General features: G+C 29.7%; 2 protein-coding genes and 2 non-coding genes across 4 annotated transcripts; all 4 read right to left on the reverse strand.

Moving 5' to 3' along the window:
- Nucleotides 1–2,306: 2,306 nt before the first annotated feature.
- On the reverse strand, nt 2,307–6,453 carry LOC145749828 (kelch-like protein 12). The gene is made up of 12 exons (XM_082565693.1): nt 6,359–6,453; nt 6,174–6,288; nt 5,750–5,903; nt 5,342–5,547; nt 4,814–4,966; nt 4,663–4,738; nt 4,507–4,592; nt 4,189–4,384; nt 2,992–3,123; nt 2,745–2,903; nt 2,502–2,646; nt 2,307–2,427 (listed from the first exon to the last, which is right to left on the reverse strand). Exons 1-12 carry the CDS (start codon nt 6,451–6,453, stop codon nt 2,307–2,309), a joined length of 1,638 nt encoding a protein of 545 aa, XP_082421819.1.
- Nucleotides 6,454–6,802: 349 nt separating this feature from the next.
- On the reverse strand, nt 6,803–6,892 carry Trnai-uau (transfer RNA isoleucine (anticodon UAU)). The gene is given in 2 exon segments: nt 6,803–6,838; nt 6,855–6,892. It is a non-coding gene; the product is annotated as a tRNA-Ile (tRNA).
- Nucleotides 6,893–7,288: 396 nt separating this feature from the next.
- On the reverse strand, nt 7,289–7,378 carry Trnai-uau (transfer RNA isoleucine (anticodon UAU)). The gene is given in 2 exon segments: nt 7,289–7,324; nt 7,341–7,378. It is a non-coding gene; the product is annotated as a tRNA-Ile (tRNA).
- A 181-nt stretch (nt 7,379–7,559) lies between these two features.
- Nucleotides 7,560–14,031, reverse strand: LOC145750066 (aldehyde dehydrogenase, cytosolic 1-like). Its single transcript, XM_082565991.1, has 11 exons — nt 13,580–14,031; nt 13,244–13,348; nt 12,254–12,394; nt 11,844–11,973; nt 10,918–10,979; nt 10,124–10,289; nt 9,750–9,929; nt 9,255–9,439; nt 8,701–8,868; nt 8,118–8,275; nt 7,560–7,890 (listed from the first exon to the last, which is right to left on the reverse strand). The coding sequence occupies exons 1-11, from the start codon at nt 13,628–13,630 to the stop codon at nt 7,752–7,754; spliced, it is 1,485 nt and encodes a 494-aa protein (XP_082422117.1). The 5' UTR covers nt 13,631–14,031; the 3' UTR covers nt 7,560–7,751.
- Between the last annotated feature and the right edge of the window lie 336 nt (nt 14,032–14,367).

The following is a 14,367-nucleotide window of genomic DNA, read 5'->3' on the forward strand; positions in this document are numbered from 1 at the left end:
TAACTAATGGAATAAAAATTATACCAAACATGTTTTAACTAAAAAATTAAACGTGAGGCCTATAAGTATATTAACAAAACTTACGTGATGACGTTTATAATCAAGAACTAGATAAGAGACGTTATCACTCGTTGCTATGCTTTCCACTTTTGACGTCATCACTCGTTGCAAGGCTTTCCCGTCTTTTCCCTTTTTTGGTGCAAGTCCAAATCGTGTCAGATTTTTTTTTATTCAAACTCATCAGATTCTGTAAGAAATTTATAATTTTTAATGCTTTTTCTTACTTATTCTTAATTATTAAAACAACTCCTGTATTTACTTAACTTACTTACAGACAGATTAAACCATTAACAATCCAAAATCATTATTTTTTGTAAATTTGAAACTTCTCTGTCATCATTATCGGTAACCTACCTTCTCTAGACTTGTCTGTGGCAATGGCTGAACATAATCTAAAAAAGAAACTGTAACATTTTAATCTTATAATAATCACTTTTATGTTCAATAAAGTCTTTAGTAAAAATTTTATACTATTACATAGCTTTATAAGCAACTGTTTATGACGTTATTATAAGTTATAATGCCTGAACTTTAATTTACCTTCCTAGTGCGGGATGAACTTTTGACATCAATATATTATATTCTAAACAAAAAAACAAGTTAATTTTCAATTTTTAATAGTATATATATTTATTAGAACTGCTACTTATTCTTAAAAACAAAATAAGATCGTGGCTCTAACTACAACTTCATCAGTTGAAAAAAAATTGCCAAAAAGATTGTCTTTAGCCTAATACTAAATAAAAACAGTACACTACCCAGCCTTAATAATGTTAATATACCCAAAATTGGTCGAATTTAGCCTAAAGTTAAGTTAAAAGTTGCCTTTTTAACGATGTAATCGCCATTTTGAAAATGCCTAAATTTAGCCTAACAAAATTTGTATTTTGTTGCAACCTACAGCCTAAGAAACTAATTACTTTAAAAAAGCTTGGTTACATTTTACCTAACTATAAATTAAAAAACATATTTCTTGCCTAAAACTGACCTTTAAGTCTTTTAAAACGATCTGTAAAACTTGTAAAAATCTCCGCAGCAAAATTCCGACCGGTTCTCGACGAAAGTTTTAGCGAAAGACAGAAATTTCGTCTCAAGCGCAGCCCGATGATTTGACGTCAATCAATCCTATTGGTCGAAAAAGTGTCGTCTGATTTTCGCGGCGGGAATTTCCATAGAAATGTTATTTTAATTAATTTTTTATCCCATTTTAAGTCTGATATCTTTTTTTATTCCATTTTAAGTCTGATATATTAGATTATTGGATAATTATGCTAAGTTTTTGAAATTGTTTCTAATTGTCTATCAAAAAAAGTAAAATGTAACTAATTTATAATAAAAAAGAAAACTTCTGTTATCATGTATTTGTGTCTTTTAACTCTGGTTCGTTAGTAATGAGCCATTGTATCACGTCAAAGTCAACCAGAAAGCAACAGGTTACTTAACCCAATAGAAAGGTTAATATTGGGATTTTAAAAGTACCTTGGAAAAGTAAGATACCTGAAAAATCCCAACCAAAAGCCTTTAATTTAGTAATCAGCCTATTTTTTCCGTTCCCAACCAAAAGCCTTTAATTTAGTAATCAGCCTATAAGTGCGATGGCGGAAGAGTCGTCAGTGACCAAGGTTTACCACAAGAGTTAGACAGGAATCAGTGCATTAGGGACACTAACGTCAAGAGTTAAAAGTTGCTGAAATGTAAGTAATTACAAAAAATATAAATTTATATTTTTACAATGCATGCGTCAAGTCAAAATTTAAAACGATTTTTTCTTAAGCTTAAATAAATAATTTTTTAAATTGTGTAACCTTACAACAAAGAATTCAAAATTTTAAAGAATTTGCATAATTTTGATTATTTTTACCAAAATAGATTTTCAACAATGCAACAGGTTTTAGTGTATTTACCGAAATTCTAAATGTCCTTTAAACCATGATGTCATTCTCATTAAATAATAATGACATCACTGCGGCGCGCAATTCGACAGAGTAGCACAAAATCATATTAAGAAAGTTTATTAGAAAGAGAACATCAATATCTTGACATTTTTTTTTTGGTTTGTAAATAAGCATTAACTTATAATAAAGCACCCCATTGACACTGCACGTAACACAAGTTTGATAAGAAAAACTTACTAGTTTACTTAACAGTTTAATAATTGAATGTAAACGTACTTTAATCCGACATAATGATAGATGTTTAAACCATACTAACTCATAGTTTTAAATTTTTATAATTAGAAAAGTTTCTTAATCATCAATAAATTTTGCAACCACTTTATGAGCAGCAAATTCTTCATTTAATTGCGTAACAACAAACCATTCATCATCTTCAATGTTGTATTTGTGGATTGAGTTTTGCTGTTTACGACTAAAAAATTAAAAAACAAATTATTTATACACCAAATTTGCCTTTCAAGATCTTATAGTAATGTAGTAGCCTACCCGCCAACAACATAGATATCATCATGTAATAAACAACCCCCAAAAGATCTTCGCTTCACCAACATATCGCTTACACTGTTCCATACATTTGTGTTAACATCATACATTTCCACTGATTTTAAATCACCATGTTTATTGCAACCACCTGTTAAAGTTACTATAAGTTTAACTACATAAATATTTAAATAATTCTGCTAAATATTTTTTCTTTAATTAGGAACTATTTTGTTTAGCTAATGTTACCCATAACAAAAATAGATCGTTCAGTTGCCGTAGCAACAAACCAATGTCGAGCAATTTGCAAAGGTGCAACTAACTCCCATTTGTTTTGGTTTGAAATATAACGTTCTACAGAGTTTGTTGTTTCATTATATGTTTTCCCACCAATTGAATAAAGATATCCTTAAAAGCAATAAATTCTCCTTACTATCATATATTTATAACAAAGTCATTTGTTACAAATGTCATTTATATATTTAAATTCTTTCACCTTTGCATTGAACTAGTTCATGATAATGTCTAGGCTGCAGCATATCAGCAAAGTAACTCCAGTTGTTTAACTTCTCTGTGTAATATTCACAAGTGCTTGTTGATTCAAAACCTCCAGTGACACAAATCAATCCTATAAAAAAGTATAATAAATAAATAAAAATATTCGACATTTTTCGAAAGTGCAAACAGAATACTTTTCGCAATTTTTGGTTATAAGATGTAACGTAAACGTTACAACAGTACTAAAAGTGACGCAACCAGCTCAACGACTGCAAACATTGCCTTTCTTAGTATTTACGAAAAGTTATGTTTAAAACATAGATAATGTCAAAATACTGTTTTTTATATTCACAACCAAGAAAAGTCTTATCATTTTTGGGCAACAATTTAAATGATTTAAAGTGTAATATGTTTCTTTTAACAAAATGTAATCGTCATGTATTAGGTAATGTTATAACAGAATTTTTCGCGTAAACGGTCGTAATGTAGAAACTACATATTATAATTTATTCTTTTGGTCTTTTAAGTATTTTACAAGAGCCATAGTTTTTTTTTTATCGGGCGGTCTTGTTTAGGAAAGCACGCATCCAAATTATTTACAATGCAATATCTTTTTTTTCCATCAATTGTACGATTTTTGGCCAAAAAATCGTATTTAAAAATATAATGACAAACTGTATTAACTTAATAATCAATTCAAAATCGGATTTCCGTGCAATAATAAACTAAATTTTAAATTTGATGGGAAAACACGATCTGATTTCCTGTCCTTAATAGTTTTTGTTGTATCGTTTACTGATTTATTTTATTATACGTTTTTAAACATAGTTTTGTATATAACTATTCTATATTTCGTGTCATATTGTTAACATGCCTGTGTATAATGTAGTTGTATATTATAGTTAATGTTTTTTGCGTAATGTAGTTTTGTATTAAAACTTTTGTATAAACTCTCATCAAAAAACATTTACATTAATTCGATTTTTGTTTTGACCATTGGCTAACTTAATCAAGATTTGAACAAATTTAAATAATATACAAATTGACATTTTAACACTTCTGTTATCAATCTAAGCTAGTTACCCTAAGATATAGATATAAAGTATAGCATAATGTGATGTTACAATATCACTGCAGTTATATAATGATGCTTTAACCAGTATATATATTTTTATTAACAAAAACTTTATCATACCATCTAATAAAGTTGATCCAAAACGAGATCTTTCATTGTTCATGGATGCAACTTGTTCCCATTTCGGGGGATTTTCTTTGAATTTTATTCTGTAAACTAAACTTGATATACCAGCAAGTTCTTCAGCTCCACCAAACACATAAACTTTGTCATTTAAAACCACACAGCCATGTCCAACCACTTTTCGTGGAAGGTTCTATAAAATTAAACTATTCTTAGTTGAAACAAAATAATGTACATTTAAAATTAACCTGTAAATATGCAAGATGTATAAAAACCAATATTTATTTGAATAAAACAACTGATACCAAATCAAACCTCTTTTTTTTCAAAATTGTTTTCTTCGATATTATATTGGATCACAGTTGTCAAGGTTAGATGCCCACCACTAATAAGAAGTGCAGCTACAAAAATAGAAAGGTTTTTTATTTTCTATTTTTAATTTTTGAACCACTAATTTGAAAGAACACTAACCTTTCTTTCTGGTAGTGGGTGACCTTATTGCATCAAGAACAAGATTCAGATAATTATTATTATCACATATAAATTCCTATAGTGCAAAAAGATATTTAAATACAAAATTATTCTATTAACAATACTGTTTAATATTAGGGTATAAGTTTACCTCAAGACTGACAACATTGTTTAAAAAATCCAGTGGTAATTGAGAAAGTTTTAGTTCAACTTTGTCAAGAATTTCAATAAATCTTTTTTTTCTTTCATCAAGATTAAATTTTATCCATTTAGCAACAGCAACGAATAGTGACTTTTTATCAACCTAGAAATAAACGTTTAAATTTTTAAATACAAAAACTTTGATATGGTTTTTTTATTCAGTTGAAAGTTGTCAAATTATTTTAAAGAAAAGTATATTTATTTTGAAACAAAATATTTAAATAAAATTGTTTTTTTACATATATATATATCTTTGTTCTCAGTTTGGGAAGATCAACTGCTCATCCTAAACAGAGAGTAACATCAGTTACCCCGTTTTGAGTCACTTTTGGAAGTTAAGGTATAGATTATAATTGTTGGGAAATTAGGTGTTGACTAGGCAGAAGGTCATACCATTTATAGTACCTTACTCAAGGGCGCTACAGCATGTGAGCATTGGGGATTAAACCCACGCCGCCGATTAAATAGTTTAACTTACAAATTTCATATTGGAACAAAACTCATCTTCACTCAAACTTTTAAACTCATTTCGACTCAAAATTGTTTTAATATTTTTCTTTGTGAACTGCCTGACAAGATTGGTGAGCTGATTTATGTGGTAACATACACTAAGAACACTAAGAGTGCAAATATTTTCACAAGTCATAGCTTTGCTTAAATAGTCAGTACAATGAAGTTTCAAGTCTAAAAAAAGAGAAGTTAAGCAAGATATAAATGGTTTTATTAACTTAAATGAAGTTTAACAGCATTCTCAGCTAAGTATATCCAAAGTGCATTACAAAATATAAATTAAAAATTTTCAGAATGTTTGTAATCATAAATTGACAATTATTATCTAATAGGCCTACATGTCATCCAAAAAATATTAAAATAATTTTAGAGTTACCGACAATTTGCAGATATTCAGCAGCATTAAGTAAATCACAAACATTTTTGGTGTCAATATCAATATCTCCACTGTAAAAATAATCCAAAATCAACTTCATTAAATCAGAATTAATTCCTTTAACATCAATTGTCGAACCATACTTTTCTTTTATCTAAAACACAATCAATGATTCTTTTTTAAACACATGATTCTATAACATTATAAGATCACTTGTTTAATAAATCCAAAAAATCCAAGAAATGCAAACAATTAAAACGCTAAGAATAAATTACTAAAAAAATCTCAAAAAGTTCTATTTCGTCAAAATTTATACACCAAGTTCATGTTATCACAAGAATGTTAAATTAAATGGTTTAAAAACCTAACATATTAAATTATTTTGAAACCCTATAAAACAAGTAAGAAGAACAAATGTACTGACTTCAGGCTGAAAAGCTTCTTGAAAGAAAACACTGAAGCAAGACAACACCAACAAATTTGCTGCAAAAACTTGATTTTCTGTTTGAATTTTAACATCATTGTACGATTTTCTATTCCTTTAAATTAACAAATTTAAATCCAACTTAGAGTAAAGGGCTTAAACTCAATTTAAAATAAAAAACTTACAGGTTGACAAATTTCTGTAAATGTTGAATATTATTTTTTCTGCTATACTTTATTACTCCAACTTCTGAGGTTCCAAAAATTGCGAAAAATACCATTTTAAATTGTAAATATTAAAATGATTTTGCTAAGCATTTATCTACAATCTGACAATCAAACTAAGTTTGTTAAAAATGTTACTGTTGATTAAAAAACTAATATATTTACAAAATAAATCCAACACATTGGCACCTGATAATAAAAAACTCCTGCGTTACGATTGAACATTTAAAGATTATATTAAAACTGGGTATTACCCTAAATACAGTGTTTCCAAATAATTTTAATTTATTTTACAGTTTTTTAGGCTTATCCTCGTTTTTAAACTTTGCATGACAGTAAAATAAAAGAATAAAAAGGCTTATATTAATATTAGTTTAAATTTAACCAAAAAATTAACCAAAAACTTGCTCCAGGTGAGGCTCGAACTCACAACCTCCGCATTTCTCCGTGACTGTCATATAAGTACGGCGCGCTAACCGATTGCGCCACTGGAGCTGATGTTATTATTGCAATAAAAATGTATTTACAATAAAAATGCATGCTTTAATGGGTAACACTTGAAGGAGAAAGTAAAGTGCAGACAGAAAGGAAAGCCTTAAAAGGAGAAAAAAAAGAGGGTGGGAAGCTAAAGAAAGTATTTTGCAGTCATTTTTTAGCAAGCAAAAATTGTAACTACTATGGGGCAATAATAAGAAAGCATTGACAACTTTAGCTTCTTACTAAAAATGGCTGCAAAATACTCTCTCTTTAGCCCCCCTCCTTGCCTTCTTTTAGTGCTTTCCCCTTTTTCCTGTCCACTCTTCCATACCTCCTTTTAGTATTGATTGGTCTTTACTATTGCAGATAATGTCCAAAACAAAAGTAATTCTTGGTCAAAATTATCTAAAAACTTGCTCCAGGTGAGGCTCGAACTCACAACCTCCGCATTTCTCCGTGACTGTTATATAAGTACGGCGCGCTAACCGATTGCGCCACTGGAGCTGGTGTTCACAACGTAAAACATAAATCATTTTTATAAAAAATTTAACTTGACAGTTCATGGTAACATAGCGCAATTATAGATAGCGCAAGTCGCAACCATAAGATGCCTTTGATAAATCTGCTTTTTCTGTGTGTCTGTAATTTTTATTAATATAAACTAGTTACTTTAAATATGGTTTAAAGTTGTTTTTATTAATATATAGGTTTGGTCAATTTTTTAGCATAAAAATTAAAATATCGACGTAAAAACATTAAAAAACAGTTAAAAAAAAACTAAATATTCAGAAAAATAGTATTAATTTGTTTAATTAAAATAAACACGTCAGCAAAATAATTAATTCTAAAAAGCAAATGTTGTGTTGAAGATTCAGGTTTAGGTCGGTGTTTTAATATATACAGTTTTAAGTTCAGTGTAAGACTCCAAAGCCTTTTGACCTAAATCCCTTCCAATTCCTGATTGTTTAAATCCTCCAAATGAAGCGGCAGGGTTTAGTTGAAAAAAACAGTTCACCCTACATAGCACATATTTACTTTTATGTAATCAATTAATTGTCAAATTACATAGCTAGCAACATGCTTAACAATGTTCAAAACTGCCAAAGACAACTCAAGACTGGGTCGAGTAAGGGTAACGACTGTTATGTTACCTTTATGCTGTGAAATCGTCCTAACTACACAAAGGTTATAACAAGATATAAAGCCATTAATATATTAAGATTCAGAAAAAAAGTAAACTTACCAAATTGTGCCTGCTTGTACTTGGTTTGAAACCTGCATAGCTGTGTTAACATCGTTGGTCATTACTCCAGCAATAAGACCGTATGCTGAATCGTTAGCTCGTTTTATAACTTCAGCCACACTTTTAAATTTGTAAATCAATTCTACGGGACCAAATACCTAAAAACAGCAACACGTTTATTATACGACTTCAATTTAAATAGATCTAATTGGTAAATATTTATCTGCAGCGTGGTGTAGTAGTAAAAACACTTGGCTTTACTACATTGAGTCCCGGGTTTGATCCGGACTGCTCTCATGCTGTATCGCCTTTCAGTAAGGCTCTTTAAGCAATAAAAACTCCTACTGAGTCAATAGCTTAATTATCGGGCAAATATAATGTATTATATTCTAAACTGGCAATGGCAACTCGAGACTAGTTCAGGGTAACTAATGTTACTCTACGTTTAGGGCGTAAAGTCGACCTATCCACATAGAGAATAAATAATCAATTGTAAAAAATATATATATTTTAAGCGATAGTCTTTAAATAGATGACTTAATAATATTTATAAGCAGCTAAAGCTGTAAAAAATTAGGCTTACCTCCTCTTTAGAAATAGTTAAATCGTCAGATAAATTTGTTATCACGGTTGGTTGAACAAAATACCCATCTTCCGCCTCCACCTTTCCACCCCCACACATCACAGTACAGCCCCCTGAAACCCCCTCTTTGATCATATTTATTATCCTGTTCTGTTGTTGTCCGCTTATCTGTTAATATTTAAATATTTTAGTTTTTAACAAGAATTTTGTGCTTCAAATGTTTTAAAAATACTAGTCGATAGCCCTCCCTACAGTCGGCTTTTTAGCCATGGTCGCAATTCCCAACTAATATTTGCAAGTAATAATTTACCCGTGCCTTACAAACAGCAGTTTTAGTTAGTTTGTAGGCCTATAAATTAGACATTTAAATGTAGTCCGCTAAGCTCTATTATTATATAGACGATCAAGTGAAATTTTTTAACTATAATTTTTGGGAAGTTTTAATTGTGCATAGGTAATATTAAAGGTGTAATCACCACAAAGCTTTTAGAAACACGACAATAATATTTTTACACCCAGTAACGGCAAATGTATTACGTAAGATAAATTATTACCTGCGGTCCTTGGGCTACACTTAAATCAAGTGGATCCCCCAGTTTTCTCGATTTAGCCTTCGCGATACTTTTCTTCACAAACTCCTCGTAAATATCCTCGTGTACGAAAGTCCGAGCGCCTGCACAACAAACTTGTCCGCCCTGGGAGAAAATTGCAACGTGGGCCATGTTTACTGCTTCGTCGACTAAACAAGTTAAAAATACAAAATTAATACAATCAAAATATATATATATATATTAGAATGACGAATATTATAACTGGACGATATAGAAATGCCTGAACAAATATTTTGTTAAATGACCTTTTTCATATAATCTTATAGTAATAGAATATATATTTAACTTGTAAAAAGATAACTTTAAATGCCGTAAAAATATAGCTTTAATATGTAAACCTATATTTAAAATTACATTTAAGTCAATTAAATGAATTTCCATTAGTCCACCGTTTCAAAACATAAAAACAAAATAGCACACAAAATATCGAATATTTACCGTTTACATCAGGAAATATAATTAAAGGATTTTTGCCTCCAAGTTCTAGAGTTAACCGCTTAAAGTTTGAGTCTGCTGATGCTTTCTGGATTAATCTTCCGACCCGAGTTGATCCGGTAAATGAGATTTTATGAACGTCCATGTGTTTAGTTAAAGCAGCTCCTGCTGAGCTTCCGTAACCTTAATTAGATGGGAAATTATATTCAGATTATTAAATTTAATAATAAACCAAAGCATTTAAAAAAAAAATACAAAAAAATGTATTAAAAGGTATTAAAATTTTTTTTTACAATTTCAAAAAATAACGTTTTATTCTCATTAAACAATTTATGAACTTAGTTTTTTTAATATTAATCTGCACAAATCGCACTAACCTGGCACTACGTTAAACACTCCAGGTGGAAATCCCGCCTCCTTGACCAGAGAAGCAACGTAAAGAGAGGATAGCGGGGTTAATTCGGAAGGTTTAAGCACGATAGTGTTACCGGCAGCAAGACATGGACCTGTTTTCCAACCCAACATAATTAAAGGAACATTCCACTACGAAAAATTGTAAATTTTTGCTTTAATTTATATTTTTTCTGCTATTAATTTTTGCTTTAATTTATATTTTTTCTGCTATTGAATAGTTAAAAAATTCAAGAATTTATAGAACCGACTAGGATAATTTATACACATTTAATTTTTTACATAATAAGACTTGTTTTAGAGCTTTCTCATTTAAAATAAAAAAAGGTATAAATCTTGCAATTTTACTGTCATTATTTAAGGTGCTGACGTTTATTATAATAGTAAGGCAATTTAAAATAAAATATAATCAAGTTTAAAGGTTAACTTAGAGAAAGCTATTTTTAGGTATAAAAATTGCATTTTATTTTTTGTTTTTTAACAAACTGAATGAACTTTTGATGTTTCGCGTGATACATTTATATACCATAATATTGTTAACCCAAATTACTATAATTTCACTCGTAAAAACAACAATTTAGGTTATAGTACACCCACAACACAGCCGCGTAAGGCCTACCAAAGTATTAAGATTCAAAGAATAAAAATGATAATTTAGTCCAAAATGATTGCATATTTTTTAACAAATCCCAAAACAAAAATGAAGACACAAGTTAACTTCCTTTAAAGCTATATTTTTACTGGTAGTTTAATAACTTACTGGGGTTATGGCACCACACACACCTATAGGTTCATATTTCGTATATGCGAAGTAGTCGTCACCTAAACATAAAAATATTTTAATTTATATTTTATTTAAACATACTAAAAAAATATATATTTTATAATGTTTTATGCAATAGTAGGTAAAGAATAAAACTGTATTTAGAATCTATCAATACTTTTAGTCGTTTACCCCAGCCCTATACAAGTTGCATTTTAATTGCCGTAATATGGTTTGCAACTCTCAAATAATATTTGCCCGTGATTATTTTCCTGCGCACTGCAAATGCCAGTTTTTTTTAATTTAGTAAGCCTATAAATTGGATATACATATCTATATCTTTTATCCACCAAGCTACATTATATATAGATTTACGCTATACATGTTTTAAACTTAGGCTGTGATAAGCCTTTCTTACTTAAACAGATTACATTTTACACGAGTAACTTAAGTCAAGCATGAACATTGGTAGCATGCCTGTTTATATTCAATTAACAATCGATCTTCGAGTTATGTTAACGATAAAACGTTTTAGCATAAACGCGTTTAAAATTAACTAAAGACATTTGTGAAATTTTGGCAATAATGAACAATAAGTGGCCATCATTATTCTCAAATATATTTAAATTGTAAACATTTGATACTAATGATTAAAACACAATATTTTAAATGTAATGGAAACATATATAGCCTAAACCCAGTTCTAACAAAAGTTAAAAACTCCCTTTTAAAAGAACTTATGTTAACTTATTCATGTGTTTATTAAACCATAATACCCAAAACAAAAAAGGAGGCAAACAAGTAAGTTAAACTTAAGTTTTAAAACTTAAAATTGACTTATGACTAACCGTGTTTGTAAACATCCTATAATTGAATTGTTTATAATGAATCACTTGCAAAAAAAGGGTGACGACATAACTTACCAATCGGTATTGTTGTCCCATGCAGTTTATCAGTCCATCCTGCATAATAACGCAAGGTGTCAATAACTCGGCTGACGTCACTCTCGTATATCCTTGAATATACTTTCCCAATATCCATGCTTTCTATTGTCTAAACATAAAAGCTTTAAAAATTTTTGTTTAGTTTATAAGTGCACGTTTGGGCTATAAAAATAAATTACAAGTTACACTGAATAAATGAACGACTTGCGGTTCTTTTTAAATTTCCAAAACCGTGTCTTTAATTTAAATAAAAAAGAAATTTACCAAGGTGTGTTTCAAGGAAAAATTGTAAAAGTTATTTTTAAATTTTTACGGATTCGAGAAAGTGTTGTCGGGCACTCCAAAAAAATCTAACAACCTTGGTATTCATAAATGTTATTTTTACCCACCGCTAAAATAATTCGGTCACGTTCGATCAGATCAGCAAGCCTGTTTAAAAGTAAAGCTCGCTGCGGTGGCTTCATTTTCCTCCATGAGGAATTCGGTTCAAATGCCTTCTTGGCCGCAGCTACAGCCAAATCAATGTCAGCCTTTATTAACAATTAAACTAATATTTATTAATAATATAAATCACTTAACATGCATGTCAATTATAGTTAATTTTAATATGACATTTACGCAAAGGTGGGCACCAAATCGTTAATGCGTTAAACGTTAAATAACCAAGTTAATTTTTTTGTTAAAATTTAACTTTTAAGTTAATTTTAAAAATCGTTATCGGACCTGTTAACTTTCGTTAAATTGTGCTTCCGTTAAATTAAGCCCGTTAACTCCATATTTCACAAGTAAATCCATGGTAATATAAGGAATATATATGTTTAATATCGCCGTTTATCGGGTTTAATCGTCGCAATTTTTAAACGATGTAAGTAATTACTATCCGGCCACTGTTATTTGGGCATTAGGCCTATGCCAGTTTTAAAAACTTCTTCTTAACCATTTTCGTCTAGTTAAAACATCGATTAAAGGAAAAACTATTTTTTTTAAATCTTTTTTTATAAAAAAGGTAATTTCTTTGTTTGTTTTAATTAAATTTTAACGTTAACGTTTAACGATAACTTCCGTTACACTTGGTTTAATTTACCGAAAAAACGTTAGCGAAGTTACTGTTATGTGTAACGAATAACCATTTAACGAAGTTGCTTTTTCGTTTAACTGTGCCCACCTATGCGATTTACGCAACTATCCAATATTCAAATTAGCCCTAATTTTATTATATGTATTTAATTTGATTTTCAAGCCAAAAATAATAATTATATCCTATAATTTGTATATACAAATATAATTTCATAGAGTATAGGCCTGAAAATGCTAAAAAACCAAAAGCATGACGGCCTTAAAACCGCTTTAAATTAACTTTTAAGATATTATCTTTTAACCTGTTTTCCCTGTGCTACTTGACATATAGGTTTCGTGGTGAAAGGGTTAATCGTAGTGAAGCTTGAACCATCTTGCGCAGAAACCCACTCATTATTTATAAACAACTGTCAAATAAAGTGTTTAAATTCATTAAAAGGTCATTGCTTTATTTTGGTGATTTTGGTAACGTTACTACTTTGCCGAATACCGATAAAATGTATGTACACAATACCATAGGCTTTATATTGCCGAAAACCTTTGTGTACTTTGCATTTAAATGTTTAATTTTAAAATATAATGGATCACTATTTAAATACTTTCGTGTTTTTAAACAAAACAATTTAAACAAAACTTACCTTAGTGTACTTGATTTCTAAATTGTGCAAAGGAGATGGTATTTCGCACATTTTTCGCTGTTGAAAAGTTTCCTAAATGACTCAACTTTGCTCTTTCAACAGAGTATACACTCAAAATAGAGCAGTTTTTGTACAATAGACTGTTTTTGACCTAAGAACAAAAGACTGAGTAAACTCGCTCCAGCAACCTTTGACAAAAAGCCAAAATATTTTGCGCAAATACTTCTGAAAGCTAACCTAGTTCTAATTTAAACAAACAAGTGCCTTTAACCCTTGAGCTAAATAAAAGAGAACAGCCAAGTTCAGTCAAAAAAATAAATAAGAAAATCATCTTATAATAATATGGCCTTATATGCACAAATGCACGCTAACCTAACTTAGAACCGCCTACTTGAACAAAAATAGTTGATAAAACGTTTAAGCCATTAGCCAAACCTTTTCTACCGACGTATTACGTTATCACCTCGTCTGGTAAAGTGACGATGTTGTGTTGTGTTTAAATAAAGGCGTAGTAAGTTGTAAAAAAAATGAACTACCTTTTTTCTCAAACAAGCCTATGTGCAATTCTCTTTTTAATTTCTATTTAAAACTACCAACTTTACCTTTTCTGTATTGAAATTTATCTTGCAAATATTAAAGCTTAAACCATGCTGTTAGGAAATATCACTCAGAACTGTAATAGTTTGACATTAAAAACGTTAACTGTTATGACGATGTTATCATTAAACTAAATAAACAACGTTGAAACGTTGTCAGAATTTTGACAAATTTGCGACCCAGACCAGACA

This window comes from Corella eumyota, chromosome 4, assembly GCF_963082875.1.
Source record: "Corella eumyota chromosome 4, kaCorEumy4.1, whole genome shotgun sequence".
Taxonomy (NCBI): Eukaryota; Metazoa; Chordata; class Ascidiacea; order Phlebobranchia; family Corellidae; genus Corella; species Corella eumyota.

Bases quoted from the DNA above. Each gene is read 5' to 3' on its own strand.
- LOC145749828 (XM_082565693.1), bottom strand. From the start codon at position 6,453: ATGGTATTTTTCGCAATTTTTGGAACCTCAGAAGTTGGAGTAATAAAG. The intron at 6,289-6,358 runs GTAAGTTTTTTA...GTTAATTTAAAG, and splicing joins TTACAGAAATTTGTCAACCT to GAATAGAAAATCGTACAATG. The intron at 2,904-2,991 runs GTGAAAGAATTT...ATTGCTTTTAAG, and splicing joins TGAACTAGTTCAATGCAAAG to GATATCTTTATTCAATTGGT.
- LOC145750066 (XM_082565991.1), bottom strand. From the start codon at position 13,630: ATGTGCGAAATACCATCTCCTTTGCACAATTTAGAAATCAAGTACACT. The intron at 10,290-10,917 runs GTAAGTTATTAA...AATTTTTCGTAG, and splicing joins TGTGTGGTGCCATAACCCCA to TGGAATGTTCCTTTAATTAT. The intron at 8,869-9,254 runs GTAATAATTTAT...AAATATTAACAG, and splicing joins GTGTAGCCCAAGGACCGCAG to ATAAGCGGACAACAACAGAA.